Source organism: Rhizopus delemar, genomic scaffold (assembly GCF_000149305.1).
Source record: "Rhizopus delemar RA 99-880 supercont3.16 genomic scaffold, whole genome shotgun sequence".
NCBI lineage: Eukaryota > Fungi > Mucoromycota > Mucoromycetes > Mucorales > Rhizopodaceae > Rhizopus > Rhizopus delemar.
Window position 1 is genome coordinate 134,349 of NW_027137842.1, and position 27,699 is coordinate 162,047.

Genomic DNA, 27,699 nt, shown 5'->3' on the forward strand with positions numbered 1-27,699 from the left:
TGTCAGTCAAAGTCGATCCTCCCCTTTTTGAAATAAAAAAGCATCTATTCTTTCAACAAGTGGGCGTATCTTTTTTTTTGTTGAACTGATCCTCTGGATAGTCAAGGCGTACTTACATAATTAGTTAGTTTAATAAATCGTATAATATTTATATTTACCAATTAATCTGTTTGTTACACTTTTTTTTTTACTGAGTTTCTTTATTTATTTATACAATCAACAAAGATTTTGACATGTAAACAAGGGGAAAAAAAATAAAAAAAAAAAAGTGGATCTAATTTGTATTTGAAATAACAAAAATCGCATTCAGACACACTTTAAAATCTTTTCTTTTTTCTTGTCCAGTTGGACTTTAAAAATACAACTTTTTGAAATGATATACTATTTTGAGGAATACATGACTTGTTTTTATAAAAATGCGATCTATTTAAATGCTGTATAAAGGAATAGTTCCATATTTAGAAGTTTGATTTTATAAACTCAGGGGAATGATATGTGATTGGAGAATATTGTTTATGCCATCACTTTAAGTTTGCAGATCGTTTTTTTTTATACAACTTGATCCAAGCAGACAGAATGGGGATAAAAGGAAGAAAAACTATTATTGGTTGCTTTATTTTTAGTTTACTTTGGATTCGAACGGTTGAGTGATCTCGTTAGGCTGTAGAACGAGAGTCTGTACGATAGGAGGTTGGCCTGTGTTTTCACAAAACAGACTAAAATGAACTCAATTGAACTGCTGCGATTCATTTAAAGGCTTTGATCGTGTTTGGGCTCAGACAAGAGGAAGAAGAGTCAAAGAGGGTTGGATAAAAGAGCATGGGGTTGAGCTCAAGAGACTGGTTTCAACAAGTGGTGATGATTTGTATACTACAGGTTTGTTTCTTGATGATATCATAAGAAGATGGTTTGAATGTATTTATTTGTTCATTGAAAGCATTGAATGTTCTCGAGTCAAATTCAATCCAGTGAAATCATGTTTAGTGTTCGACACCCCGTCCGATTCTGTCTATAGTTTTCAATTCGCCAAGGACAAAGTTCTGTACGCTCATCCGTTCGTTTACAGCCGCATTCAGTCCACACGATTTCTAAACAATGATTTTAGTCTCTTTTAGATGCTCACTGAATAGCAACGATGAGTCTATTCGACTTTGATGTCCCCTTTCTCTTCATTTGTCTTTGGTCTTTTATTTTCTGCTCATCCCAGTTGACTTTTGCGACATGCAACAGAGTCGTGAACAATTAGCAGTCACTTTTTCGTAATAGAGAAATAGCTCATACAACATACTCGTCACTAGGTTCAAAATGGTAATTTTCATCCATAACAAGACCAATGAAAACCAAAACATCTTTACATTCTGACTTTAAAGTTTTTAATCTAACCGCACGGAAATATTTTGTTTATGCAGTCATCCAGGTCATCTGAAGGCCGTACCTTTCATCAGATGACCTTATCTTTTTTTCTCTCGTCAATAAAAAAAAGGAAAAAAAAATTAAAAATTTCCCTTTTTTTTTTTTAATTGATTTTTAGAATGAAATTTAGTATTATTGCCAGTGCCTTGTTAGTTGCTTCTGTTGTGAATGCAAGACCTTTTATGACGAATGAAGAAGGAACGATTGCACCCCTTTTTGTTCCACCCAAGGTTGAAACTGTACAAGATTCTTACATCATCATCCTCAAGAATCATTTGGCTGGACAAGAGATTGAAGAACATGCTCAGTGGATTAATACGCTTGTGAAAGAGAATCAAAAGGATGAAATGATGCTGGATTGGTTAAATCCTCATTTGACTTCACATGGCATTGAACATGTTTATGATACACCTTTTATTAAAGGTTACGCTGGTCGTTTTGATGAAAACATATTGAATGCCATTCGTCAATCAGAAGATGTATGTCAATAGGCTGTTGATTCTATAAGTTTATTAACCCTTTTTTAATTTAGGTGGAATACATTGAAAAAGATTCTTTGGTTTATGCAAATGAATTACAACGTAATGCTCCTTGGGGATTGGCTCGTGTTTCTCACAAGGATTCACTGACTTTTAAGAATTATGAAAATTATGAACATGATCCAAATGGTGGTGAAGGTGTGAAGGTGTATGTGATTGACACGGGTATTAATGTAGATCATGTTGATTTCAATGGTCGTGCTACTTGGGGTCATACTGTCCCTAGTGGTGATGTGGATGCGGATGGTAACGGTCATGGTTCTCACTGTGCTGGTACGATCGCAGGTGGACGTTATGGTATCGCCAAAAAGGCTGAACCAGTCGCTGTCAAGGTCTTGAGGTCCAATGGATCGGGTACGATGAGTGATGTCGTCAAAGGTGTCGATTGGGCTACGGCTGAACATATCAAAGCAAAAGCATTAGCACGAAAAGACGGAAAGAAATACAAGGGTGCGGTGGCCAACATGAGTCTGGGTGGAGGTCGATCACCTACGTTGGATCGTTTTGTGAATGGTGCGGTTCAGGCGGGTATCGTGTTTAGTGTGGCTGCTGGTAATGATAATGATGACGCATGTGATTATTCACCTGCTGCGGCCGAATTAGCCATCACTGTCGGTGCATCGACCATCAAGGATGAACGTGCGTACTTTTCAAATTATGGTAAATGTGTCGATGTCTTTGCTCCTGGTTACAATATATTGTCCATCTGGAAAGGAAGTCGTTATGCCACAAACACAATCTCTGGTACATCCATGGCTGCTCCTCATGTCGCTGGTCTCGCTGCTTATTATCTCAGTTTGGAAGAAGACGCAACAGCAGAAAAGATTAAAGAAAAAATATTGAGTACGGCTACCAAAGACATCTTGGATGGCATTCCTTCTGATACTCCCAACTTGTTGATCAACAATGGTGTTGAAAATAATAACACGAAAAAGAAGATTATTCATGGCATCGATAGTGTATTAAAGGACTTTTTTGGTGATATTTAGTCATCAAGCATATTTTCACTGTAAATCTTTTTTTTTTCTTTTTCTTGTATTAAATTGAAGTATATCAATGATCTCATATTGTATCCAATAAACAATGTATAAAAATCATTTCTCTCTCTCTCCTTCATTTTATATACTTTTATATTCTGATTGGATGTCTGACTTTATAATCGTCATTCAATCTCCAAGGTGATTGTCTTCAACTTTCGATGGTTGCCTTGGTTTCTCTCTCTTTATTTTCTATTGTGCTTATAAACAGAGATCAATAAATTAATATATAAAAAAATATTGACCAGTAAAGATGATGTATGCAATATTTACCGTAAACTGTATTTTTAAATATAATAAAAGAGAGAGGGGGAGAAGGGGGAGGAGAAATAATTTTCATGATGGAATCCATCGATGGAATCTTTTTATAAAAAAAAAAAAAAGGAGAGAGAGAGAAAATGAAATAAAGCAGTGGCTCACATACGTCATGCAACTACAGTAGTTGATTTTGTCTATCCACACTTTCTCCTGAGTGAAACAAGGTCATCCAGTACATTCCACTCGACTGGCAAGTGTTTAAACCTCAAAGAAGAACACAGCTGATTCGAATCGTCTTCTTCATCATCTGCTCTTTATTGTGTTTTATGTGATCTTGTATAGACATGCTTGCATAGAATACATTCATTATGAACAGTGTGTGATCAATACTCGTCATCAAATGAATCAAAAAAAGGGTAATGGATGTTCCTTTATTTTGCCAAGTAAAGTTCATACATGCAAGATGCAGGGAGTATCATAAGGGAATTGAGGCAATTATCAAGCTGAGTTATTATTGCTAGAAATAAAAAAAAAGTAATGAAACATAAAAGAGAGAGAGACTAAGAAATATGTATTCAGACAGATGATTTATAGTAAAGAAAAGTATAAAAAAAAACAATGTCAACAGCAGATTACGTAGGATGGAATAAATATAATGGCTGACTTGATTACTATATTAAGATTCTAAGGAACTCTTTTTTAAACCATATAGTTTTCGTTTTCTATAAAATCCTTCATTTATCGTCTTCTATTCTCTTTCTTTCTTTATTATGTCTACTCTTCAGGAACAAGAATCAAGTACACCCAATGAATCCACATCACTACTATTACCTTATCATCACAAGCAGATCAATTACCAAGGTTTCACTCTTACAGGTCAAATCTATCATTACATGAAAAATTCAAATCTATTCCAACTCTTGCCTACGCTGGCCATTGGATGTTCCATCTGGTTTGGAATGACAGCTTCAGATGAACTGACGCTGACTTCGATCCGATTATTAGCCGTTTTTATAAGGTAACAAAGACTTGATGGAATCGATCGATGGAAGGGCTGACTGTGTGTCTTAGTTGTATTTTTGCTTTATTAACCACATCACTCAACATCTCTGTCCTCGTCCTGACTGCACTCACCTTCCTATCACTCACTCGGTCATTTCAGTGTCAGGATCACATCACGGGTCAAAGTACGGAATGTCGTCTATGCGGTGAGATCAATCCCGACACAGGCAGCCTTTATGACTGTAGGGGAGGACCGGATGCGTTTGAGAGTGCCTTGATTGGTTTCTCAAGTCCAGTGGTCTGGTTGATCTTTGCTGCTTTCCATTTAGGTAAAGCGGTGGAAGTGACTGGATTGGGTAAACGGATGTCATTATGGATGATTCAATCATTTGGAAAACATATCACTGGATTAGCTTATTCAATCGTCTTTTCAGGTAAATCATTCCCATCCAACCCATTCCATCTTCTTACTGAATTCAATAGAATTGATCCTGGCTCCCTTTGTGCCCAGTAATACAGCACGAGGAGGTGGTATCGTCTTACCCGTCGTTCGTTCTATCGCGACCAGTTTAGGATCAACACCGACCCATCATCCGCAACTAGGAGGCTATTTGATGTTGGTCGGAGCGCATGCGAATCTCTTGTCTGCATCCATGTATCTCACCGGCATGGCTTCGAATCCGATCGTGCTCCAAAAGGCCAGCACGTTATTCCCTGACTTGCATTTTGGCTTTGTGACCTGGATCACCGGCAGCATCGTGCCTACCTTGACGTGTGCCCTCTTGCTGCCTTTGATTTTGTCAAGAGCATGTGGGCTGCATAAACAAGGCGAAAAAAAGAATACACAAGGGGATGAGGTCATTGAACATGCCCGAGAACAGCTAAAAGAGATGGGTACCATGTCTCTAAAGGAATCTGTAAGTCTCACTGACTTGATCCAACATGTGTACTAATCTCCCTCTCTCTCTTTTTTCATCGTACAGCAACTCTGTCTTGTACTTTTCGTCTGCTTGGTCTTGTGGGCCACTTCTGCTTATACATCAATCGATTCAACCTTGGTCGCTCTCTTGGGTATCGTCACTTTACTCTACATGGAAACCATTCAGTGGAAAGATGTAGCTCAAAATACAAATGCTGTAAGTGGACCTCCCCCCTCTTTCTTTTCTCTCTAACTCGTTTTGTAGTGGGAAACCTTCTTTTGGCTCGCTGGATTCATTACCATCGCCACTCAACTTTCACAAGCGGGTGCTTCTGCTTATTTAGGAAATCAGATTTCACTCATGATTCAGCATCTTCATTTACCCGCTACACCTGCTCTCAGTATTGCTTATTTCCTCACCACCTTCCTGTTTTCTTCACTCAGTGCTCATACTGTGGCCTTTGTTGGTACCTTTCTGGATGCTGGTCATGCCCTGGGTGTTGGTCCAATGATCCTTACTTGTTTACTAGCCTATTTTAGTTCTCTAGGTGGTTGCATGGTAAAAAAAAAAACACATTCTATTTCTAGTCTATGTCTCTCATCCTTTTTTCAGACAAACTTTTCTACAGGTTCATCGGCCATGTATTTCTCTCCAGGTTATGTCTCTCGCAGTCAGTGGTTCCTTATTGGTGCTCAACTTGCCTTATTTTATATCATTGTTTATTTCACTATCGGCTTAGGTTGGTGGCATTTCTTGGGCTGGCAATAACATGTGTACATTTTTTATATAAACTAGATACTTTCTTTTATTCACAACTATCCTAAATAACTTTTTATTTCATCCAATTCTTTATCATTTGCTGTAAATAATAACCTATTCTATCCTACCAAAGACAAATGACGTAAGGTCTGAATGACTAATAAATTGAACTTTAATAATCCTTTATTCTATATTGAGACAAATGGGAGATTCTTATTTATGATTGTATGAAAAAAGGGATATAGTCCTTTTGAAATTAAACGTACAAAATCACAAAATTCCTTTTTTTTTTTTTTTATATCTTTACTCATCACATTCAGCAATCATAGCATACACAATGTGTCCTTTTTTCTTTTAAAAAAAGCAATAAATAGTCTTTTATATAGTTTATACACAAATTTCTACTCTTCATCTTGTAACTTTTCTTGAGGTTTCGATTTACCGTGTCCAAAACCAAAAGCAGAATTGATATCTTCAGGATCCATCCTATACAGACCAGTTAATGGCTTATACCTTCTTTCTGTCTTTCTTCTTACTCTCTAAATTCATAATGACCTTCTCCATCAAATCGAAGCAAGTATTCATGATGACGAATCAAAGAAGTTCTAGACAGTCCACGTTAGATGATTTCTCTTTTTGATCCCTTTTTCATTTACCTGTGGGAGACAGTAAACAAAGTGATGCCAACCTTACGAGCATGTTCATACATTAATGCCTCAATATCTACGCTCACTGCGCTTGTACATTCATCAAGGATAGCCTAAGGAGAATATTGAGTACATCTCTCATTCATCTTTAACCTAACTTACAAACTGAGGCTTATGATAAAACAAACGAGCCATAGCAACCCTTTGCTTTTCACCTCCAGACAAAACATCAGCCCAGTCATGCACTGTGTCCCAACCGCCTTCTCTTTCAACTAAATAGCCAAGATGAACTGTATCTAGCAGCTTGATCAATTCTTCATCATTGTATCCCTTTGCAGCAGCTTCTTTTTGTGTATCGGGATAGATGACTTGATCTCTAAAGGTGCCCAGAGGAAGATAGGGCTTTTGAGGTACATAAAACAACTTGTCTGAAGTAGGTTTAGTCACACTACCGCCTGTGTTTTCAAAGCAAAAGAGTGAGAAACTCGATCAAGTCAATCCAACTATACATTACCAAACAAAGGCCACAAGTCACCCAAGATACGGAACAGTGAACTCTTACCACAACCGTTGGGACCAGAAATCAAACAGTTCATGCCCGTGCTTACTTTGAAAGAAAGGTCTTTGATCTGATAAGGGTATCAGTGGGTGTAAGGCTCTAAAGGATCGTTTGTAACTTACCAAAATGTCACTGTTTGGAGTGACGATAGGAACTTTATCAAAGACAATAACACCATCACGAACAAGTACCTTTCCTTTGGTAGCATTCGTATCTACCAACTTGCTCTTTCCTGAGCTACCTTCTTCGTTTGACATCATCGTGCGTTTATATTTGCCTTCACGTACATCAGTCAAGACATCAAACAGTTCTGCAACACGAGACTAGATGGTGTCATTCAGCGATCGTTCTCTTTCATTAAAAAAAAAGTACAGTCTACTTACAGTATAACCAGCAAAACGAGTTAAATCTCTACCAGTCAAAATAAGTCTACCCACTGCTTGAGATAAATTAATCAAATAACTTGCTATTGTTTGTCAATTGTCAGTGCCTATTTCTTTCTACAGCAAAATTTCCTTTCTTACAGTTTCTTGAATAATCTTCCATCAATTTTGTAGGATCACTATCACCGCCCATATGCTTTGTAGCTATACAACCCTGTCAGTTTCTCATCCATCCATCTCTTTCCTTATTTTATACCATAACGAGGATCAAACACAGGTCTTGCTAACAAACTTTGATTTTGTTATTAAAAGATGAAAATCAGATAGGTGCACTTACTAGTATGCAGTCATTGTAGCGCAGTATTTAACAAGTACGGAATCAAAGATACCATTCACAAAACGAAGTGTGTACACTTTACGAACATGATCCGAAATCTTTTCAAACGTATTGTTCACCACCTCCTTCTCTCTTTGACCACCACGATAGAATGCGATTTCTTCCGAATGCGTAATAATACGGGACTAAGAACATAGGCCAACATCAATTAACGTCTATATATGATTTCAAACAACACTTACATGTGCAAAACGGAAATCACCTTCCAGTTTTTGTTCCGTGGCGGTGTCTATTTTTATGTGTTACCCAGAGCATGATTTACAATTATGCTTATGTAAAAAAAACTTACATCGGCCAAAAGGTGGGGAAAATGCACGGAGCAAGACACCCGAGATGACAAAGTAACCGATCATAAAGAAAGGTGCTTCATTACCACTATAGAATAAGAAAAGAAGAGGAGATGAATACAGAGAGAGAGATATGCAGGAGGAGAATGATCAACTTACATGGCTTCACCTAATTTATAAGCAAACAAAAAGATATCCACAACAGGCTTGGCAATATCAGAATAAAGATGAGACAGATTTTCAGAGAATTTATCGATATCTTGAGTTAATAGCTGGTCTGCGTTTTGAAGTCTGTTATCAAGATTGGATATTTTATAAAAAGTAATGCCATCTAAATATTGATTGTGTGCATGCTAATATACATTGGTTAGTTTATTAAAATATCAGTTCTTATCTTACCTTTGTTAAACGCTGACGGAAGGAAAGAGCGAGTGCGTTAATAGTCAATTTGAGTGAATTGTTAACGATACTCATTGGCCACTATCATACAGAGTTATGTCCATGGCCTTATCACTGATATATAAACACACATACCATCATTAAACCAAATTCAACAATGGCTCTTGCAATAAACTCTTTTCGGTTTCTTGATACAATCGACTTTACAACTTGACTAGAATAAAAATAAGCAATTTTTCTTTTTAATCCACTGCAAGTGTGTACCCATTGAAACCAGAAAACCAAATATCAAGCCAAGTTCTTGCTATCAATACACTTGCAAGCACGACTAATAAACACGATTCCTTTGAAAAAAGACCTACAGATATCGTTTGTCATCCTTCTTTAAAGTATTTTCCTCTTCTCTTTTTACCTGGCACGCAAATGGGAAACAGTTTCTTCATTTGTTCAAGGAATTCAGCATTCACACCCACCTTTTTGTGCTTCTTCTGATTAGAAGAAGTTGGCTTTTTTGAAGCGTTATTTTTAAACTGGCTTCTGGATCTATAGATAGCATAAAGCAAAGAGATAATGATAACACCCGATAAAGGTTTCTTTTGTCTTAAGCTTGATAATACTGGAGCCATTGAAGAAAAAGAAGAAGAAACTAGGGAGGAGTTTTCCGTATAAAAATATTTATGTAATGCGAAATTGAATTCATCCTGTTTGATTGGTCATATATCTGTGAAACAAAGTGTGACAGACAAAAGAGAGAGAAAAAAAAAAAGGGCACATTGACTAAAGATAAAGTGGCTGCTATCTATTAGCTTTCAATAGGACACTACTTTTGTATTGCTTTACTAAAACTTATATGACCTGAAAGCTTTACTTTGCTATACAAAACTCACAATAACTTGTTGATTGATATAAATAAATAATATTTTTAACTAGTGCAATATTTAATTGGATCACATATGAAAATAAAAACATATACAAGACGACTCGTTCAATGTTAAAATAAAGCGGGGAATAACAAATAATTTGAAATATGACAGTTGCAATAAACTCACTCTGTAAAAAATGCTCAGCTAACTAGCAGAACAACAGATAAAATTTAATAAGCAGTTATCATACAAATGAGTACAGCAAAATCATTTTAAGACCTGTATCATTCTTAATGCCATATTAAACATCTGCCACCAGTCCAGTAGCAATCTACTCATTTTCCTTGCAAACATCAAGACAACTCTCACTATTGCCTTCTTGCTAACTTTTTTTTTTTTTTTTTTTTTTTTTAGCAAGTTCAAGGCATTTTATGATCCAAACATGGTTTATAAAGCAAAAGAGGTTCAAATATCAATCGTTCATTCATCAAAAACCGTAGTTTATGTATTTTCAAATTAAAATACTTTTGAAAGGGGGGTGTTTTATTTTTGTAAAGTCACACTAAAAAAAATTTACATGTTCAATGCCAAAGTCGATTCATCTTCAAACTTGCAATATTTCAGCGTATATTCAGTAAACCCGGCTTTTTAGCATCAGCCCTTCAGTTCATAACAAGAAAAGAAGGACTTTATTGATCTGAATGCTTGCGAGAGGGAGCCAATATATACCGCTCAATCATTTCATCTGAATGGAAATAATCTCGCTCAATTATTAGCTAGAGTCGTCACAAGTCATTTTTGGTGAGTCTGACTGTCGGATGAGCGGCTTTTGTTAAAAATCACTCACAGACCTTTTCGAGACTTGTGGGTTTCAATATGGACGAACATTGAAATTTTTAAAAAAGTCCTTTCTTTGTTGACCTACGGGTTATAATGCTGTAATCGGTATTCATACTGAGCTATCAAAATATTTTTTTTTCTCGACAAAAGTCACCTTGCAGGGGGGCTGCGATTTGCTATTTGGTTAATCACAAGATTTGATTCATGGTCTACTTATTTGTTCTCATTATATTGATTCTCGAGCTATTTGCTTATCGCTTAGTTTCTTTTATAAAAATATCATCATTTATTAGATATATTAATCAAGAAGGTTATTAGAAGGGTGAGGGGGAAGGGGAGGTCTGTTTTGCGGAGGATATTGCTGCCACGTTGGCTGTTGGTATTGGGAAGGATAAGCTTGAATAGGCTGTTGCTGTTGTTGTTGTTGTTGTTGTTGCTGCTGCTGCTGTTGTTGTTGCTGAGCACGATATTGATCATGATAGCCTTGACTGTAATTAGGCTGCTGAGGAGCAAAGTTTTGTTGAACAGGTGGAGGAGCATAACCTGCTGGTGGTGGTTGATGAGCAAGAGGAGGAGGAACATAGCCTTGCTGCTGTTGAGAATGTACAAATCCGTGTTGAGGAGGGACAAAATTCTGCGGCAAGACTGAAGTGGGCGCATAGTTTTGCACTTGAGGAGAAGGCGTCCCGTAATTTGCTTGGTACATGGGCGTGCTATTGTAAACAGGACGTTGGGGTGCTGCTTGTGTATATGTGGGTGGAGTATACACAACAGGAGATGGCTGTTGATAAGCCTGATGCTGCTGATAGTTAGAAGCTCCGTAAGGTGCAGAAGGTGTCTGTTGTTGTTGAAGTATCCCCTGAGGTTTAGGTGGTGGTGCTGGTGTAAATTGATATGGCGTGCTGGGTTCGTTCAAAGACATCTGTCTTGTTTGACTTGCAAGCTGTTCCATTGGGGGAGCAGAAGATGGCAATGGGGCTGCAGCTGGAGAGGTGTACTTGTTTAGTGTCTCTTTCAGCATTGCTTGTTCTCTTGCACTCTTTGTACTTTCAATTTCCTCTGTTAATTTACTTCTCTCTGTTGTTCGTTCAGAAACAAATCGCTCAATGTTATGTTGCAGGGCCTCAATAGCTCCTTGTAATCCAGTGTAAAATTGAATACCCTTTCCTAATCCCTCCTTAACATCAGTATAAATTGCCTTGGCTTCTTTAAAGTCGCGAGCTAAATCTTTCTGGATCTTTTCTGCTTTCTCGTGTTGTGACTGCAATTTTTGTGCTTCAGCACCTTCCATCAATTCCTTGAAGGCTAACGTCAAATCCTGGATCGCTTGCTGTTGATGCTGAATGGTAGCAGAGATACGGTGCTGATGAGGGTGGAATTTTTCCAATTCAGTAGCGAATATTTGCTCTTCAACGTTTGCTTTTTTGTTCAAAATAAGCAGTTGAGAAATATCGTCTTGAGTGGTCTATTTTACATACAAAAATAAATATCCATCTATGTTGCTAGTTGCCTCTAGTTACCTTTTCTTTTAAGTCTTGGAATGTCTCGTTTCTATCGCTTTCGATTTTATTTAATCTTGCAAGAATAGCCTCTACCTGTTGCACCTTCTCACTCAAACTATCTTTTTTTTCCTCAACCCCAAAATTAATGTCCAATAAACTCATAGTCGATGCATCTTTGCCTTGATTACTGCTGATACCATTGGACAAGTTGATGATTGAGTTTGCATATGTCTTTTCCAAATTTTGTGGTTGTTTTAGAATATCAATGTTATGTTGATTGGATCCATACTTGGCAAACAGTTGTTGATCAGATTGATTAGCGTCATCCAGCATTTTACGGTGATTAGCGATATCATGTCGGAACTCTGTAGTGAGCGATCCTGAAGGGATCTGGGTCCAGAGATCGCCGTATTTGACTCTTCCTTGTTCACAGTCTCTCATTTCTGTATCTAAGCTCAAATTAGCCTTATCCAATGTCTGTCTTGCCTTTAGCTTCATTGTATTAAGTGTTTTGAACAGCTCTCCAATAGAGTGCGACTGTTCTTCTGCGGCTATCTCTTCTGACCATGCCTTTACTTCACTAGGGGGCGATGCAAACATGTCCAAATGATTTTGCTGCTTGAATTTAGCCAACGATCCCGGAAGCTTCATGTAATCTAATGATGCATTTAATTCAGCTTGAGCAATATCACATCTTTCGTTTTCAGAACGAAGCAGTTTGGCTTTTTCTTCAGAGTAAAGGGATGCACTTTCGTGGATACTGATAGGGATCAATTTGGAAAAAAGATCAACACCAATGACTTTTTTAATTTCGTCAGGGCCATAGAGTTCAGAAATAGGTATTGTCTTTACTGCCTTAAGGCGATCAATGGGTGGTAATACAGACTCTTGGGGTACAGCGTCATGGTAAATCATGTCATTATCTCGAGTTGCTAAAGTCATCTTTTCCGTGCAACTTGCACTCAAGGGTTTACAAAGTTCCTGAAGTGCGCTTGTGCATTCACTAGACACGGTTCCATTAGCGTGACCGGAAGCATTTAAAAGAGAGCCAAGGTTGTTGGATAACTTGATAGCTTCCTTTGCAGCTGATTCGGCGGCTGTGTATCTTGCCACACTTTCACCGTATTTAGCTTCCGATTCGCACGCAGATGCCTTATGTTGTTGTGCTAAAGCCGCATAGTACTTTTGCTTGACTTGACAAATAGTAACCCAAGATTTATCTACACCAGCTCCTCGTTGGATAGCATCATTGAGAGAATCTACAAGGTGTCCATATGCCCAAGTGGCATGACTTGCCAGCTTGGCAATCAATCCCGCCTTTTTCTTTTCACGAATACTACTTTCCAAAAAACACTCATGTGCTTGCGTCAACATGAGCTCGGATAACATCTGAACTGTTTCTCGACTCAAATCCTCTGAAGGTGCATGCAAAAAATTGTCGTTGATGTACTGAAACATGCCTGCTGAAGCTTGGAAATAGTGGAAAGCCCTCTTACGACCTTCTGCTTCTGCTCGATTTTGAGAACTTGCAATAGCTGATAACGTGGACGCTTCGTTAAATATAATACTAGCTTTTTCGAAAGCTAATGAGTATTGAGCAACAGCTCGATTATTGAAAGCATCGTACCTAGTTAAAGAGGTATTAAAAGAATTGTTTCTTTTTATTGTTTTCTTCTGCATTTACCAATTAAATAGAACTTTAACATGTTTCTCATCTACAGGAAAGCGTAGATCAAGCAATTCCAATTGACCAAAGTAACGGTACAATAAGTCTCTTCCTGTAACATCTTTTCCTGCACCACGAATGTCTTGGCGTAATCTATTGAAAGACTGTGTTTCTTCATTGTATTTTTCTGGGTCGTCTTGGTAAAAGCGAGCAATGTATTTCTTTAAAGGTTGAACCCAATCTACATCGTCAGTTTTTTTAAACGGTGCTGTTATAAATGGAATTTGTGGAGTGGCCATGTTTAAAAGTGAAAAAGAGAAAAAAAGGAGGGGTAGGAAAGGTCACAGAATAAGAAGAGTGCATATCATGAGTGTGCACCCCGCACAAAGATAATTTAACTGAGATCAAAATAGGGTAAAGGATTTGATGTATACACTTTCCTAGAGTTTTATTTAAATGAAACAAGCAAAAGATTATAGCAACTTTCTGAGGGGAGGTTTTGTCCCTTTGAATAAAAAGGTTTTGATTGTGCTTGGAGACGCTATGATGGACATATTTTTGGTTTATGAGATGATTTTTTCAAAGTATGTTATTTTTTATGTATTCCTCATATTCAATTTGTCAATATAACTGTATAAGAAAAAGAGGGTGAAAATATAATGTTTTTATTTTTGTTGCCTTCAAAATATCAATAAGATAGCATAAATTAACTGTGATACTTCAGTTGTTATCCTATTTAAATTATACGACAGTCCTTTTTCAAGTAAAAAACAAACTTGTTAATATTGGGCATATGATAATGATCAGAGAGAAGAGTATTTGTCTATTATCAGCCACACAAAAGAATATTATATTCAGCTGCAATTTTAAGACGATAGATTATCAGCAATCAACTTACTATATGCTTGGATGTGTGGCGCCTTCATTTTTTTTTGATAATTAGTAAATCAAATGTAAAGTACTAACATTATCTTTTCTAAGTGAAAGGAAGTCAAAAGTTCTATTTTGAAACTTTTGTAATGAATTTTATGTTTGCCATAACGATCAAAGGTTTTCAGAATCAATAAGTCAAGATTTGTATTTGAAACTTAATCTGAATACTGACATTGTAATTGTGATAAAGATTGCATGATAGGTATTGTAATCTTAAGAATCAGTTCATTCTGCGCAATGATATCTTTCTAGAGGACTAAATGCTTCTATTGTTTTTATGATTTTGATTAGAAGCCTGATCTCATTGGTGCTTTACACAATAATTGTATGGGTGTTCATTGATTTTGATTAAAGTTTTGCTGAAATAAGATGCTAACATAGGTGCAGCAATAAAAAGAAATTGACTATTATCGCTTGTACATAAAAAGTTTTACCAGACCGAGAAGCTTTATTTTATACTCTATACATCGACAATGTAGAACGATTTTGTTGTTACTAATAACGATTAATGAATTACAATAGCAAGAAAAGCGAATGCATTTGAAGCACTCAAAAGATATTTTACTTGTACAATACAGTACAGTACTAATATAATGTTCTGTATGGATGCTTGGTATTATATCTCCTTCAAGTGTAGCCATTGCTTTTTATATGAATATTTGAGAATTATTGCGTTTGTTTTTGCAATTTCTTTAACAAATGGAACACATAATTTTACTTATCAAAATAGTAGATTATCGGGTCGAGTAATTATAATATGATAGATGGTTGTAATAAAAGGCTAATAACATTCAGACTTGCAAACTAAATTATAACTGAGATATTGACCAGATTTAATAAGAAAAGATTCATTTTGCTTCTGGTAGCTTTTATATAGCGTAATAAATATGTGTACTGTTTATCTCTTATTAATCATATGATGAGCTGTAAGTGAGTGCTTTAAAACCTAAAATTAGTTTGAGGCCATTGCCAGATTTAAATGTAATAAAAATGTACCTGGTTGGTATTTTACGCACAGACCATGATAGTCGTACAGGTATATGGGAAAGAAATCCTGATTAATTCTTATGAATCCACTATTTTCTATTAGTATTTTGTGTACGCTGAAAAGATCAGTAAAAAAAAAGGGGGGGTGAGGGTAACAAAGATTTGATTAAGAACAATGATGATTCAGATTGTTGATTTCTCAAACACCATGTGGTGGATGGGCTGTACAATTTTGTTCTTCAAGAAATTTAACATATTAAGTGAAATACGATGAATAAAACTAAAGTCAAACAGTTTTTTTTTTTGTGTATTAGTTTAGCACATCAAAATAACACTTTCTTTTTATTCAATGACTCTAGTTCAGTTGGCTTACCTTGAGATCAACTGCATAATGTGTGGCCAGCTCATTATGTATTTATATCACAAATTCTTACATCAATACACGTACTTTTCCTATATACTTTCTGACATATTTAGAAGTATAAAAAGTACAAGACAAACTCGAAATGGCAATAATAAAATTTCCATAAATGGAAAGAGGCTAAAATTAAAAGTAGTGCCAGCCTTTTTAATTTCTTTCCCTTATTTTCCCTCTTCATACAGCAAAGGAAAAAAAATAAAAAAATACATTTTTTTTCTGATTCGTCTAAAACCTATGCTTTATCTTTTCGTTTAAAAAAGCTACAGAGAAAAGAAGAAAGATAAAGAAAAGAAAAGAAAAGAGAAAAACAGTAATCAATGCTATACCATGTCTTTCATAGAACACTCATTTTGCGTCCGTGGATACAGTGTGCCAAAAGAAGCACAGCGACCGCATCTCAAGAAAGAATACGGAATAATCTCAATGTGATTGACTTTTTTCACCCTTCTTTATCGTCTAATTCGTATCGTTATACCCTTCAGCTTGGCGTCTCGGGTTACCCTAAAAGAGGAAAAGTGGTTGAATCTCAGGACGACGGCATCTACTCTAGTGTTCAAGTAGGTGATGATGCCTACTTTAAAAGGCACGATGCTTTGGGTATTGCGGATGGTGTTGGCGGCTGGCGAACTCATGCGGGTAAATAATATTTTTTTTGTTTAAAAACAATCACCCCTTTTTTAAAATTATATTTATTTTAGGAGCAAACCCGGCTTTATATTCTAGGAAATTAATGCACTATGCGCAATTAGAGTTGGATCGTATTAAAACGAATGTAAGGCCACAACAGCCTCGAGTAAATCCGGATCCAGTTCAAGTGTTGGAAAATGCATATCATTTAACTACATTAGATGCACAAAATGAGGTACAACAAAAAGTAAACATGTTTAATTTTTTTTTACTCAGACACTGTAAACAAAAGGGTATTGTAGGGTCAACTACAGCATGTATTGCTATTCTATCCCAAGATGAATTAAAGATAGCAAATATTGGTGATTGTGGAGTATCAGTGATTAGAAAGAATAATTATATTTTCAGGTCTGAAGAACAGCAGCATTCATTTAATTTTCCATATCAACTAGGAACTGCTTCATTTGATTCACCAAGTGATGCACAGGTACAATGAAATAAAGCAAAAGGGTAAACAAATACTCAAAAAATATGTGTGTATAGCAATTTACGGTAAAAATCGAAGAAGATGATATTATTGTTCTTGGATCGGATGGATTATTTGATAATTTGTTTGACGATGAAATACTAGAAGAAATCAAAGCCTCAATAGAACATACTGATTCAGATCATCTCATCGCAGCACCTCAATCAATATCAGATGCTCTTGCTCATAGAGCAAGGATCGTAAGTGAGGATCCGGATAATCCTACTTCCCCTTTTCAAGTAAGAGCTATGCATGAAGGCTTGTATTATCAGGTAGCTTATAAGAGTACATTAATTGAATGAATCTAAATATACTCTTTTATAGGGTGGAAAAGCAGACGATATTAGTGTCATCGTGGCTATTGTTAAAAAGGATGATCAATTACCAGAACCTTCACCACCTCCATTACCTTGATTCATTTCTACTCATAAATGTAAATAGTACTTCACTCTCTCTTTCTTTCTCTTTATGCAGCCATTCTTGTATATTTATAAGCATATTAACCTAAGAATTAAAATTTGACTGTGTGATCAAATGAATATAAGAAATAAGGTGATTTATTAAATGGATCAGGGCAGTGTATATACTTTGAAGTTAGCTCGTAGGTTGATAATTTCTAAATTCATAATTTGCTGCCTCTGTTATATAACATTTTGAAGCATCAATTCTTTCCTACAATGCACACTGTCCATTTCAAGATTTTGAAAAAGAATAGCGTTAAAAAAATGAGCAACAAAATAATTGAGGGGATATTTAAAATATATAAAAAAATAAAAAAGATACTGTTTATCATATGTTAAAACTTACTTTCAAAGACTGAGAGAAAAGCAACCGAATATATAAAGAAGAGAGTCAGTAAGTATTTCAAGTAGATAGAAGGGATATTACTAGAAAGAAGCCTTGTTTGTTATGATAATGGCCAAAGATACTGCAACTTTATTTTCTTTTGAGAACATTTGATTTATCTTGATTATCTATAACCATCATGGTCAGTTTGTGGATGTTTTTAGAAGTGCCAAAATCATACTATAATAATCTTATACAGCTTTTACAAACTTGAGCTATATACCAACAAATATCCGTTCACTTCAAAGCCTTCTTACTACAAGAATGGCGTACCCAAGAGATAAGGTATTCGTAATTACTCTGGACATAGAAAACTCAATGGCTTTGACAACCCAGTAACTCATCAAATATCTGCCTTTTGTTCAATTACTCCACAAGATACCGGTTACCCCTATTCTATTCTTCTTAATTGCCACAGTATCTGTATTAAATATACTATTATCAAACGTTTATTAATTCTATCAGTCATAGTGCTATGCTTTAAGCTAGTATGAATAAAGCTGACATTTCTACAAGAACAAATACACGAAAGGATTTACATTTAATACTATTATTACATTTCTTTCAATAGCTTTGCCTTTCCATCATTTTTATAAAATGAGGTTCTATGTATTTTTGAACTCTGCTAATTTAGATTATAAATTAAAAAAAAAAAAAAAAAAGCTTATTTTCTTAATGAGTACTTCAGTGATAGAATACTTTACTCAAGTTACTTGGATTATTTTGATTCAAATATTTTGCTATTGTATTGAAGTCATTCAGTCTAATAGACCTAAGAATGATGTGAAAAGGATAGTATCTCTGAATAAAGTTTATTATTTTGAAATTTCTATTAAATTACAGAATATACTTTTTTTTCTTTTTTTTTTTCTTTCAAGAATGTCTTCAACTGCAGTACCAGTAACACAAATATATAAAAAATTAAAAAAAGTAGGAAAAGGAGCTTATGGCTCAGTTTATAAAGGGTACACCAAAAAGAAATATTATGTTTTATTCCATTCAGCTTATTAATTATATTAAAAAATGTGGCCAGCATCAACACACAAACCAATAAAGTAATTGCCATCAAAGTATTGAATTTGGACACTGAAGAAGACGATGTAGACGACATTCAACGAGAAATCAGTTTATTATCTCAATTAACACACGCTCGCTCACAAAACATTACTCCTTATTATGGCAGTCTTTTGGTAGGCACAAAACTTTGGATTATAATGGAATATGCCGCTGGTGGCAGTGTTAGAACAATTGTAAAATGGATATACACATATTTATCTGTATAAAAATGATCGATTTGACTAACAATTTTATTAAAAGATGAAAGCGGGAAACATTGAAGAAAAACATATTGCAGTTATTATTCGGGAATTGTTATTAGCTCTTTCATATTTGCATAAAAATCAAATCATTCACAGAGATATCAAAGGTAAGCAGTGCGCGCACAAATTAAAAAAAGTGCTCACATAAGGTTTTGAAGCCGCCAATGTACTGTTAACAGCAGAAGGGAATGTACAATTATGCGATTTTGGTGTGGCAGCTTCCAATTCTTTTAGACAAAGTACATTTGTGGGAACACCGTAAGTGAGATAGTCAAGGAAATAGATACAAACTTGTCAAACTCACTTTAATAGCTTAGTTACTGGATGGCGCCTGAGGTCATCAGGGATGGTACTTCCTATAACTACAAAGTAAATTATTGGAACATACAGACACAAAATCTGTCATTCACTTTTACATCAAATAGGCAGATATCTGGTCTTTAGGCATCACAGTCTATGAAATGGCAACAGGAAATCCGCCATTAGCTAATGTAGAACCTATGCGTGCGATATCCATCATTCCAAAATCGATACCACCCAAACTGCCTGATACATATTCCCCCGCAGCCAGAGAATTTGTTGATTCCTGTTTAGCAGAGGATCCTAACGAAGTAAAGTATCTACGCAAAAATAGGAAGAAATAGAAAAAAAAATATTAAATAATTTGTATACAGAGATTGAATGCAGACGAATTGTTAAAATCAAAGTTCATCAAGAGCGTCAATAAAGTACCAAGGTCAGCTCTGAGGGACTTGATTGCTCGATATGACACGTGGAAAAAGACAAATGATGCAATGAAACGATGTAGTATTATATCGAATGACATTAGTGAAAGGTTATCTATCTTCTGATATTTACTAATGAAAAAAGAAGGAAGAGCTAACTTAATGTTTTAGTGAAGACGACGATATAACTGAATTTGATAACATTGATGAAGACGAATGGGAGTTTGAAGTAAATTAATTAAAAAAAATCAATGCGCTTAATTCAACTCATTTTTTTTTGTAGACAATTAAAGAAAATGGATCGAACGATAAACCAACGTTATCCAGCAGCCCCTTCGCAATAGATAAACCAAACATGTTTGAACAAGCCTATACCCGTAATTTAGAGTCATTACCACTTGCACGTATGTTTATGAACCCCGAAAAACTACCCGACTTGCTTGCCCCTCCTTCTGGCAGTAACAATTTAGTTTCAACTGAAATATCCTTACCTTCACCCGTATTACAGTCCAAGACACCTGATTCGCCTAAGTTAGAGCATACTTCTGTTAAAATAGATAATCAAAAGCCTCCAGAAACAAACAAGGTCACCCTGTCACGCAATTTACTAAACTCTCCTGTTTCTAAGCTAACACCAATGACGCGATCCGGATCAAGCGATACGGGAAAACCCACCTTACGCGCACGGTCTCATTCTGAGCAAAGTCACGGACAGCAGCCCACCACGTATGATGTACCGCCTGTGCCTTATCTCCGAGATAGTGATGCGAATGCTCTTCCACTTGCACGTCGTGTTAGATCGGCCACTACTCTTCGGCCTCCTGAAGAAGATAGCGTAAAATTATCTAGCAAGCCTCTGCGGCCTATAAACGATAAAAAAAAGAACAATAGTACAGAATCACATAGAAGAAGTATCAGTGCAGATAACACGAAAAATACAGAAAAGGTAGACAAGATGGTGTGATACTTTAGAAAGTTAACATTTTTTTAATAGATGGTGCAAGATTCTTTGAATAAAAATTCTTTTACATCAGAAGCAGAAATGTTTAAACAAAAGCTGGAAAGAAAACCTTCTTTTGATGAACAAAAGATGTCTTTAGGAGATACTGTGCCATCTATTAAACCGCTTGAACTTGACGGCATACAATCTCAGCAACAGTTTTATGATGCAATATGGGCTACTTTGGGAGAACTGAATGGATGGCTAGACTCCATGGAGATAGCGCTAGAACATGTTAATGAGAATTGTCTATAAAAATATGTTTCAAGTATAAACCGTCTACTTTTTTTTTTCTTTGTTTTATTTCCTTATTCAAAGGCTTTTACAATATATTTGACAAGACTATTCAAGTAATCTCCCCCTGCCTCGTCATGTTTTATTCTAATTTTGATTCTATTGGAGATACTGGAGATACTGGAGATACTGGGGATTTTGATTTCATGGGATAACTGGTATGGCACAGTTGTATTCGGGATAGACTGGCTTCTTCTTCTCTATTAATCTTTATCTTTTTACAGACTATAACCATATTGTTTAATACTAAGATAATAAAATATGACTATGTATACTTACCATCTATGTAAACGTCTGTTTCATCTATGATTTCCTATTAAAAAATCAATGTGAGCTGCAAAAAAGGAAATAATTAGGTATAAAATTTACCTCGCCAATTAGGCTCTCAATCACATCTTCTAAAGTGATAACACCTAATGGCCTTCCTTCTGAAGGGTCCATAACAAGTGCCATATGGCCTATAAATAATTGTCATTTTCCATAGTCTTACACTCTTCTTTTCTCTTACTTGTTCCTTCTCGAAAAAAGTTTAATATATCCAAGCAACTTGTTTTAGGATTTGTTTCAGGTAAAGGACTTAAGGGAAGTTGTGATACAGTGAATTGTTCATCATGATCTTGTCCTATGAGGTTTTTAACAAGAAGCATTCCAATAAAATCGTGCTTGTTGCTTGCTGCCGTAATTGGTATACGAGAATAACCCTGCTTTAAAAGCTACCAAGAAAAAAAGAAGGGTGTTATTGAATGTAAAGCGGCTGCCGACCACCCTTTACCTTGTTCACGAGAGTTTTATCTAACACAGTGTCAATGGACAAAGTAAATACGTCTTCCAAGGCTATCATGATGTCATAAACACGTTTTTCTTTTAAATCAAGGACAGATGAAATGATGTGTACTTCATCTTCTGTTAAACCTTCCATGTCGTCCGATTGATGCATAGATACTAAACACTTGAGACCTAATTCAAAATAAGCAACAGATATATGCTTGTTTGGGAAATTTACCTGCTTTTTTGTAAATGGTTCCCCCAGAAGCACCCAAAAAATAATTCAAAATAAGAGAGGTCGGATAAGCAATAGGGTATAATATGTACATGATAATAAGAACAATTCTTTGCATGGTCAATAAAATGTGTGTTCATCGTTTCTTTTTGTTCCTTACTTTGAGGATTTTGCACCAATGGCTAAACCATACCGCACACAAATTGCTATAGACATAGACATGAGAAATGAATCGAAATATTACTTACTTAAACTGGTCTTACATTGGGGTATTATTCTGTAATAATAGTAAGATGTCAGTTATCAGCAATCTTGTTTTGTTGTCAACTTACTCTCCAAATATGACAATCATTGCTGTCGAAATCAATATCGCCCAGAATCCACCTCCGCCGGTAAGGGAATCAAGTACAATCGGCAGAGTTTCGTTCACGATGACGTTTGAAAATAATAGTGTTACCAAGACCCAATATTTACCTCTACTTAATAATGAAAGCACCTGAAGCGCGTGGTTCTTTTCTGATTCGGATCCAGTTTCAACCAACACCTGAAGGTTCGTCTCATCTAGTCCCATCAAGCCTAAGGTTAAACCTAACAGTTGTTCGTTATGTAATCAATAAATAATGAAAACAGGAGCCTTTCTGTCTACAAACCTGCAAAGAATCCTCCGGCTAATATAAGCACAGCAGATGAAATAAAGCGATAGATTGTCGTTGATAAATGGTTATCCTCATTAATATACACAATTGGACTTGGTATGACGTTTTGTATCATAAGTAATAGTATAATGACTATTTTTATTATTGTTCTCATATTGCAAGTACAAAAAATAAAAAAAAGAGAGGAAGAGTGAGAAAAAGTGTTTTCAATTATTTATTCATGCTATTTTTTTTTTCTGACGGCAGAATTTTCTTTTTTAGGAGATTATAGTTGTACAAAACTTTACAAATAATTATGAAGTTGTCTGCTGAAGTCGCTTTACTTCTTCTGGTGAGAATTTAAGCATCATTGCTAATACAGGAATAAGTTGTGCCTAATAAAGTGAAATTAATAATCAAACTATAATTAAAATAAAATTACTTTACTCTTGTAGTCTTGGATTCTAAAAATTTAATAATAACGTTTCTAAGGTACTCCATGTTGATTTCTTCTTCCTCTTTAGCAGAATTACCACTCAAAGATGATACAGAGGTTCTTGATGAGGAGCGGGGAAAGCCATCTGAATGTCCTGCTAGGCTATTTGGGTTTGGACTTGGTGCCTTTGGTGATTGAGGACGATCAGAAGAGGCAGCTGTCTGCTGAGCTCTAGAAAGTTTTCTTATTTCATCCTTCAATGTCTAACACTCGTAATTTATTTTTCATGAAAAATGTTTATCTATATGTTAATTTACCTTGTTTAGTGTTTTCAAGTAACCTTCTCTAGTCTTCAGGTCTTCTAATTCCTTGCTTTGGTTGCCTTTAAGCGCCTCAAGCTCTCCTTTTGCTTTATCCAATTTAAGCTAAACAAGCAAGAGATAATTTAGTATTTGTATACAGAAAGTAACATAATAGCCTTTCCTTTACCTTTAGTTCATCTTTTTCTTTTATTTCTTCTGCGTTCTTTTTTAGCTCGCTTTCTACCTGTTCCAAGTCTTCAAGTAATTTTTGTTTATTCAATTTTAGCTCTTCGATTTGTTTTTGTCTTTCTTCATATTCCCTTTGAGCTTTTTCAACATTTTCTTCCAAAGATTTGATGTTTTCTTTCAGCTTCTTTATTGATTCCTCGGACTTTAGCTTGAATGTCTGTAATTCACTAACCTCTTGCTCTTTTTCTTTTAGTTGTTGCTCCAAACGAATCTGCTCTGTATTCCATTGTTTTTGTCGTTTGTCCATTTCTCGTTTGGATTCTTCATTCATCAAACGTGTCTCTTCCAAGGCAGCAACTTTCTCATTCAATTCTTTCAAAATTTGCTCGTTTTCTCTCAATCGATGTTGCAAATTCTCTGACATGCTCTGTGAGCTCTCAAATTCAGCCTGCTTGATTTGTAACTCGTCCATCATTTTATTTTTATCATCAACAGCCTCTCTTCGCTCTTTCTGAAGGATGCCGATTTCAGATTCATTTGACTGTAATTTGGCATTCAATCGATTGACCTCTGCTTTCAATTCAGTTTCAGCCTTTGATAGGGAGTCATGGTCTTGTCGTAGTTGTTGAAGTTGAGCCTTGTATGACTCACCTGTTTGTTTGGCCTGATTCAACTGTTCTTTGGTGAGTTTGAGTTCTGTGGCTGCCTCTGTCTTTTCCTGCTCTAACTTTGATACTTGACCCTTGGTCTTGTTCAGCATGGTGGTTAGATTTTTTGAGTTTTCCTGCTCTTTTTCCAAATGCTCTGCTGATTTACGCGCTTCTGCCAAATCTTGATCTCGTTCATTGAGCGATTCCTTAGCCACTTTAAGTGCTTCATCAGCGCCTTTTAATTTATTGTTCAATGTCTTCAGTTGAGCTTCTAATGTTTCTACTTTTTTAGGTAACTCTTCAAGTTCCTTTAGTTTATCAAACGTATCTTCCAAATTGACCTCTGTTTCAGAAAGCTGTTTACTAAGGTTCTCTTTCTCTTTTTTTAGAGATTCATTTGATTCAGTAAGTTTTTTAATAGATGATTGGACGGTTGAAAGCTTTTCGTTCAAGTCGATCTGTGCTTCTGAAGATTGTTTTATTAGTTCTTCCTTTTCTGCTTTCAAATTTTCCAACGCTTTTTCTGTTTTTTGAAGCTTTTGTTTTGTTTCCTCTAAAGCTTTTTTCGTCTTTTCTGAAGCTCCTTGTGATCGTTTCATTTCATCAAGATCTTTCTTCAAATTATCCATTTCTTTCTTTGATTGATCTAACTGAGCTTTTAAATTACCGTGTTCTTTCTTCAAAGCATCGCGTTCCTTTTCTATTTGCTTCTTTTCCTTTTGTAGGGTTTCGACTAAACTCGTTTTTTCCTTAATCTTATCAGATAAGTCTTGCTTTTCTTTATCAGCTGTCGATTTTAATTTGGCTATCTCCTGGTTGAACTTCTTCTCATTCGAATGAGCCTTTTCCATTTCTTTTTCAACTGCTGCTATTTGCTGATTCAAACGCACCAATTCTTCGCTTTCTTGGTCCTTTGACATTTTGGCAAGATCAGATTCAAGTGTTGACTTTTCCTCCATCCATTTAGCTTTCTCTTTTTCTAATTCTTGTTTCTCTTTCAATGCTGTTTTTAATTTTGCTTCCATCTCGTTCTTTGCCTTATTTGCAGCATTCTTGGATTTTTGCCTTGGTGTTTCATTTTGCTTCTTCTCCAGCTCTTTGATTTTTGCTTCAAGCTCCTTCTTCTCCTCGTTGAATCTGGCATTTGCTTCCTCTTTCAACTCTGCCAATTTCTTTTTTTCTGCTTCTGCCTGTCCTTTCATTTCTGATTCAAAGTGGGTTCTTTGTTCTGATTCTAATCGTAGTTTCTCTTGCAGCGTTTCTTTTTCTTTAGACACTATATTCAGATTATCTTGCAGACGGCTCAATTTATCGCTTAACTCCTTTTCTTGCTGATTCAGCTTTTCCTGAAGTACACTATTCTCTTTTTTGAGTTGTTCTGATTCCTTCTCTGTCTGAAGTTCCAACTCTTTTAATCTATCCTCTAATTGAGACCTTTCTGAACTGACATTCTCCAATTTTTTTTCCAAGTCGTCTTTTGTTTGTTGATACTCTGCTTTTTGTTTAGAATATCCTTCAAGCTCTTGCTCAAGCTTTTCCTTAAACTCATCTGCGCTATTCATAAAGTATAGCAAATTCTTTTTAGTTTCTTCCTTTTCCAAAAGCAATTCCTCTACTTGATTTTTGAGTGTAGCAATAGATTTTTTGGATTCAGTGTCCTGCTGAAGTAGTCCATCACGTTCTTTTTCCAGAGTCTTGATTTTCTTGACCAAGCCCTTCATCACATTGCGATCCACAGACTTCTCATCATCTGCTGATTTGGCCATTGTGTGCTGAATGTACTTTTGTAAAGAAAGCCCAAAAAAAATAAAGGAACAAAAGACTAGCATTCTTGTGGAGTTTAAATGATGCGTTTCACATGAAAACAAAAAGAAACTATTGAAAAAAAAAAAAAAAAAAGAGTTTGCTTTATTTATATTTATTAGCAGTCAACTAGGCAGTTTATCTTTTGAAAGCGAAAATGTAATGACGGTATGCTTAGCTATTGAAAGGAGGAATATCACTGCATATAACGTTAGACTTTATTGAGAATTGATTGGCCAATCATTTCTGGGGTGTTTTTAGAAAGATTTTGTTTTGGCGACCAAGAATAATTTATAGTACAGAAATACAACACTTGTCATTATTAACAAAATAATGCTTATTGAATACAAGAATATCTTTTAAGAAAAATTTAAAAAGCAAGCATGCCCTATAATTGAGCTCATAGCCAATTGACTCCGTGTGAAAGGACTTTTAGTAAACCATTCGCTTTCTTTTTTTTGAGTTGCAACTACCTGATATGCTAATGCTCTAATGCCTGCATCAGAAATGGAAACAGATGCTGAAAAGAAAAGGAAGACGAGATATAATAATCCTTTTTATTAAGCAACCACGCTGTTTTATAATACAAAAATACCTTTTTTCATCTACATTACATGATTTACAAGATGCTTTTTCCTGTTCATCAAGAGGCTCTGATCTCGGATGCAAAAATGAAAATTATATTCCTATACCTGATGCACCTCATATGATTGATTTGAGAGATTATAGTGTGTTATATAAGAAAGAGTATAAGAAAACGAATTTACTTGTTCGATTTTCATACGCTCTTGAAGTGACGATTGAATGCCATCAGTATTTCTTGCTGCTAATCTAGGTTGTGTACGAGTGAGTGTAAATTCTAGCTTTTCAGTAATGTGGCGATAGACAGTTGATTCATTAATGGATGAACCTTCGAAAATGGCACAAACATGTTCGGTAACATCCTTCACAATACAAGTAGGGCACTCTTCGATGTAGTTTTCAATGAATTGAGAGTGTTCTTCTGTAATCTTAACATTATATCCTTTTCTTTTAATTTCAGATGCTACTTTATAGCCTGGTAATACTGCCCCTCCATTGTCTATCCATTCTTTATCGAATTTATAAGCAATGGCATGTGAAATACCAGCCTCTCTAGCAGCTTTAGGATGTTTAGTATTCGTGTTCTGCATTAAAGAAATGAATTGAGCGACCTGTGATGGTTTGTATTTGGCCGATGTCCAAACCATTTTTGGAAGTGGTACTCTGCCTAGATCAAGTTCGTCCATAGCTTGTGCTAGCATTTCAACCTCTTCTTCCTCGGACGATATAGCAGTATTAGAAAGATTCTCTAAACGATATGTTGTTTTGATGGATGTTTCCTCTGTAATATCCTTTGGTTGATATTTAGTATCTTTACCATCAATTCTATCGCAAGCAACTTCTTGCAAAGGGCACCTAATGGTAGTGAAGTGCCGTAAGTATTTAAAATCTGGCCACCGGTGGGGAAATCAAACAGAGCGGGCCAGTAACACTGGCGGACAAAGCCTCGGTAA

The 27,699-nt window shown here is 35.7% G+C and overlaps 10 protein-coding genes across 10 annotated transcripts; 4 read left to right on the plus strand and 6 right to left on the minus strand.

Moving 5' to 3' along the window:
* Window positions 1-1,595: 1,595 nt before the first annotated feature.
* RO3G_15326 (uncharacterized protein) lies at window positions 1,596-2,941 on the plus strand (the record flags this gene model as incomplete). The annotated part of the gene is made up of 2 exons (XM_067669910.1): window positions 1,596-1,892; window positions 1,946-2,941. 2 exons carry the CDS (start codon window positions 1,596-1,598, stop codon window positions 2,939-2,941), a joined length of 1,293 nt encoding a protein of 430 aa, XP_067526011.1.
* Window positions 2,942-4,017: 1,076 nt separating this feature from the next.
* On the plus strand, window positions 4,018-5,937 carry RO3G_15327 (uncharacterized protein; the record flags this gene model as incomplete). The annotated part of the gene is made up of 6 exons (XM_067669911.1): window positions 4,018-4,265; window positions 4,319-4,683; window positions 4,733-5,166; window positions 5,233-5,385; window positions 5,434-5,727; window positions 5,782-5,937. The coding sequence occupies 6 exons, from the start codon at window positions 4,018-4,020 to the stop codon at window positions 5,935-5,937; spliced, it is 1,650 nt and encodes a 549-aa protein (XP_067526012.1).
* Window positions 5,938-6,329: 392 nt separating this feature from the next.
* Window positions 6,330-9,226, minus strand: RO3G_15328 (uncharacterized protein; the record flags this gene model as incomplete). Its single annotated transcript, XM_067669912.1, has 17 exons — window positions 6,330-6,414; window positions 6,465-6,533; window positions 6,585-6,688; window positions 6,738-7,030; window positions 7,090-7,204; window positions 7,257-7,457; window positions 7,518-7,570; window positions 7,659-7,721; window positions 7,774-7,808; window positions 7,855-8,039; window positions 8,097-8,143; window positions 8,204-8,289; window positions 8,361-8,554; window positions 8,601-8,681; window positions 8,736-8,814; window positions 8,865-8,928; window positions 9,013-9,226. The coding sequence occupies 17 exons, from the start codon at window positions 9,224-9,226 to the stop codon at window positions 6,330-6,332; spliced, it is 1,968 nt and encodes a 655-aa protein (XP_067526013.1).
* A 1,375-nt stretch (window positions 9,227-10,601) lies between these two features.
* Window positions 10,602-13,770, minus strand: RO3G_15329 (uncharacterized protein; the record flags this gene model as incomplete). The annotated part of the gene is made up of 3 exons (XM_067669913.1): window positions 10,602-11,768; window positions 11,824-13,432; window positions 13,490-13,770. 3 exons carry the CDS (start codon window positions 13,768-13,770, stop codon window positions 10,602-10,604), a joined length of 3,057 nt encoding a protein of 1,018 aa, XP_067526014.1.
* A 2,359-nt stretch (window positions 13,771-16,129) lies between these two features.
* On the plus strand, window positions 16,130-17,379 carry RO3G_15330 (uncharacterized protein; the record flags this gene model as incomplete). Its single annotated transcript, XM_067669914.1, has 5 exons — window positions 16,130-16,448; window positions 16,511-16,686; window positions 16,732-16,926; window positions 16,983-17,165; window positions 17,290-17,379. The coding sequence occupies 5 exons, from the start codon at window positions 16,130-16,132 to the stop codon at window positions 17,377-17,379; spliced, it is 963 nt and encodes a 320-aa protein (XP_067526015.1).
* A 1,749-nt stretch (window positions 17,380-19,128) lies between these two features.
* RO3G_15331 (uncharacterized protein) lies at window positions 19,129-21,110 on the plus strand (the record flags this gene model as incomplete). Its single annotated transcript, XM_067669915.1, has 8 exons — window positions 19,129-19,237; window positions 19,349-19,388; window positions 19,448-19,499; window positions 19,556-19,741; window positions 19,805-19,866; window positions 20,027-20,084; window positions 20,139-20,690; window positions 20,850-21,110. The coding sequence occupies 8 exons, from the start codon at window positions 19,129-19,131 to the stop codon at window positions 21,108-21,110; spliced, it is 1,320 nt and encodes a 439-aa protein (XP_067526016.1).
* Window positions 21,111-21,431: 321 nt separating this feature from the next.
* Window positions 21,432-22,068, minus strand: RO3G_15332 (uncharacterized protein; the record flags this gene model as incomplete). The annotated part of the gene is made up of 4 exons (XM_067669916.1): window positions 21,432-21,452; window positions 21,519-21,607; window positions 21,658-21,862; window positions 21,922-22,068. The coding sequence occupies 4 exons, from the start codon at window positions 22,066-22,068 to the stop codon at window positions 21,432-21,434; spliced, it is 462 nt and encodes a 153-aa protein (XP_067526017.1).
* Window positions 22,069-22,389: 321 nt separating this feature from the next.
* On the minus strand, window positions 22,390-22,720 carry RO3G_15333 (uncharacterized protein; the record flags this gene model as incomplete). Its single annotated transcript, XM_067669917.1, has 2 exons — window positions 22,390-22,426; window positions 22,482-22,720. 2 exons carry the CDS (start codon window positions 22,718-22,720, stop codon window positions 22,390-22,392), a joined length of 276 nt encoding a protein of 91 aa, XP_067526018.1.
* Window positions 22,721-23,098: 378 nt separating this feature from the next.
* Window positions 23,099-26,127, minus strand: RO3G_15334 (uncharacterized protein; the record flags this gene model as incomplete). Its single annotated transcript, XM_067669918.1, has 4 exons — window positions 23,099-23,179; window positions 23,232-23,483; window positions 23,538-23,645; window positions 23,767-26,127. The coding sequence occupies 4 exons, from the start codon at window positions 26,125-26,127 to the stop codon at window positions 23,099-23,101; spliced, it is 2,802 nt and encodes a 933-aa protein (XP_067526019.1).
* Window positions 26,128-26,850: 723 nt separating this feature from the next.
* RO3G_15335 (uncharacterized protein) lies at window positions 26,851-27,432 on the minus strand (the record flags this gene model as incomplete). Its single annotated transcript, XM_067669919.1, has 1 exon — window positions 26,851-27,432. One exon carries the CDS (start codon window positions 27,430-27,432, stop codon window positions 26,851-26,853), a length of 582 nt encoding a protein of 193 aa, XP_067526020.1.
* Window positions 27,433-27,699: the final 267 nt, after the last annotated feature.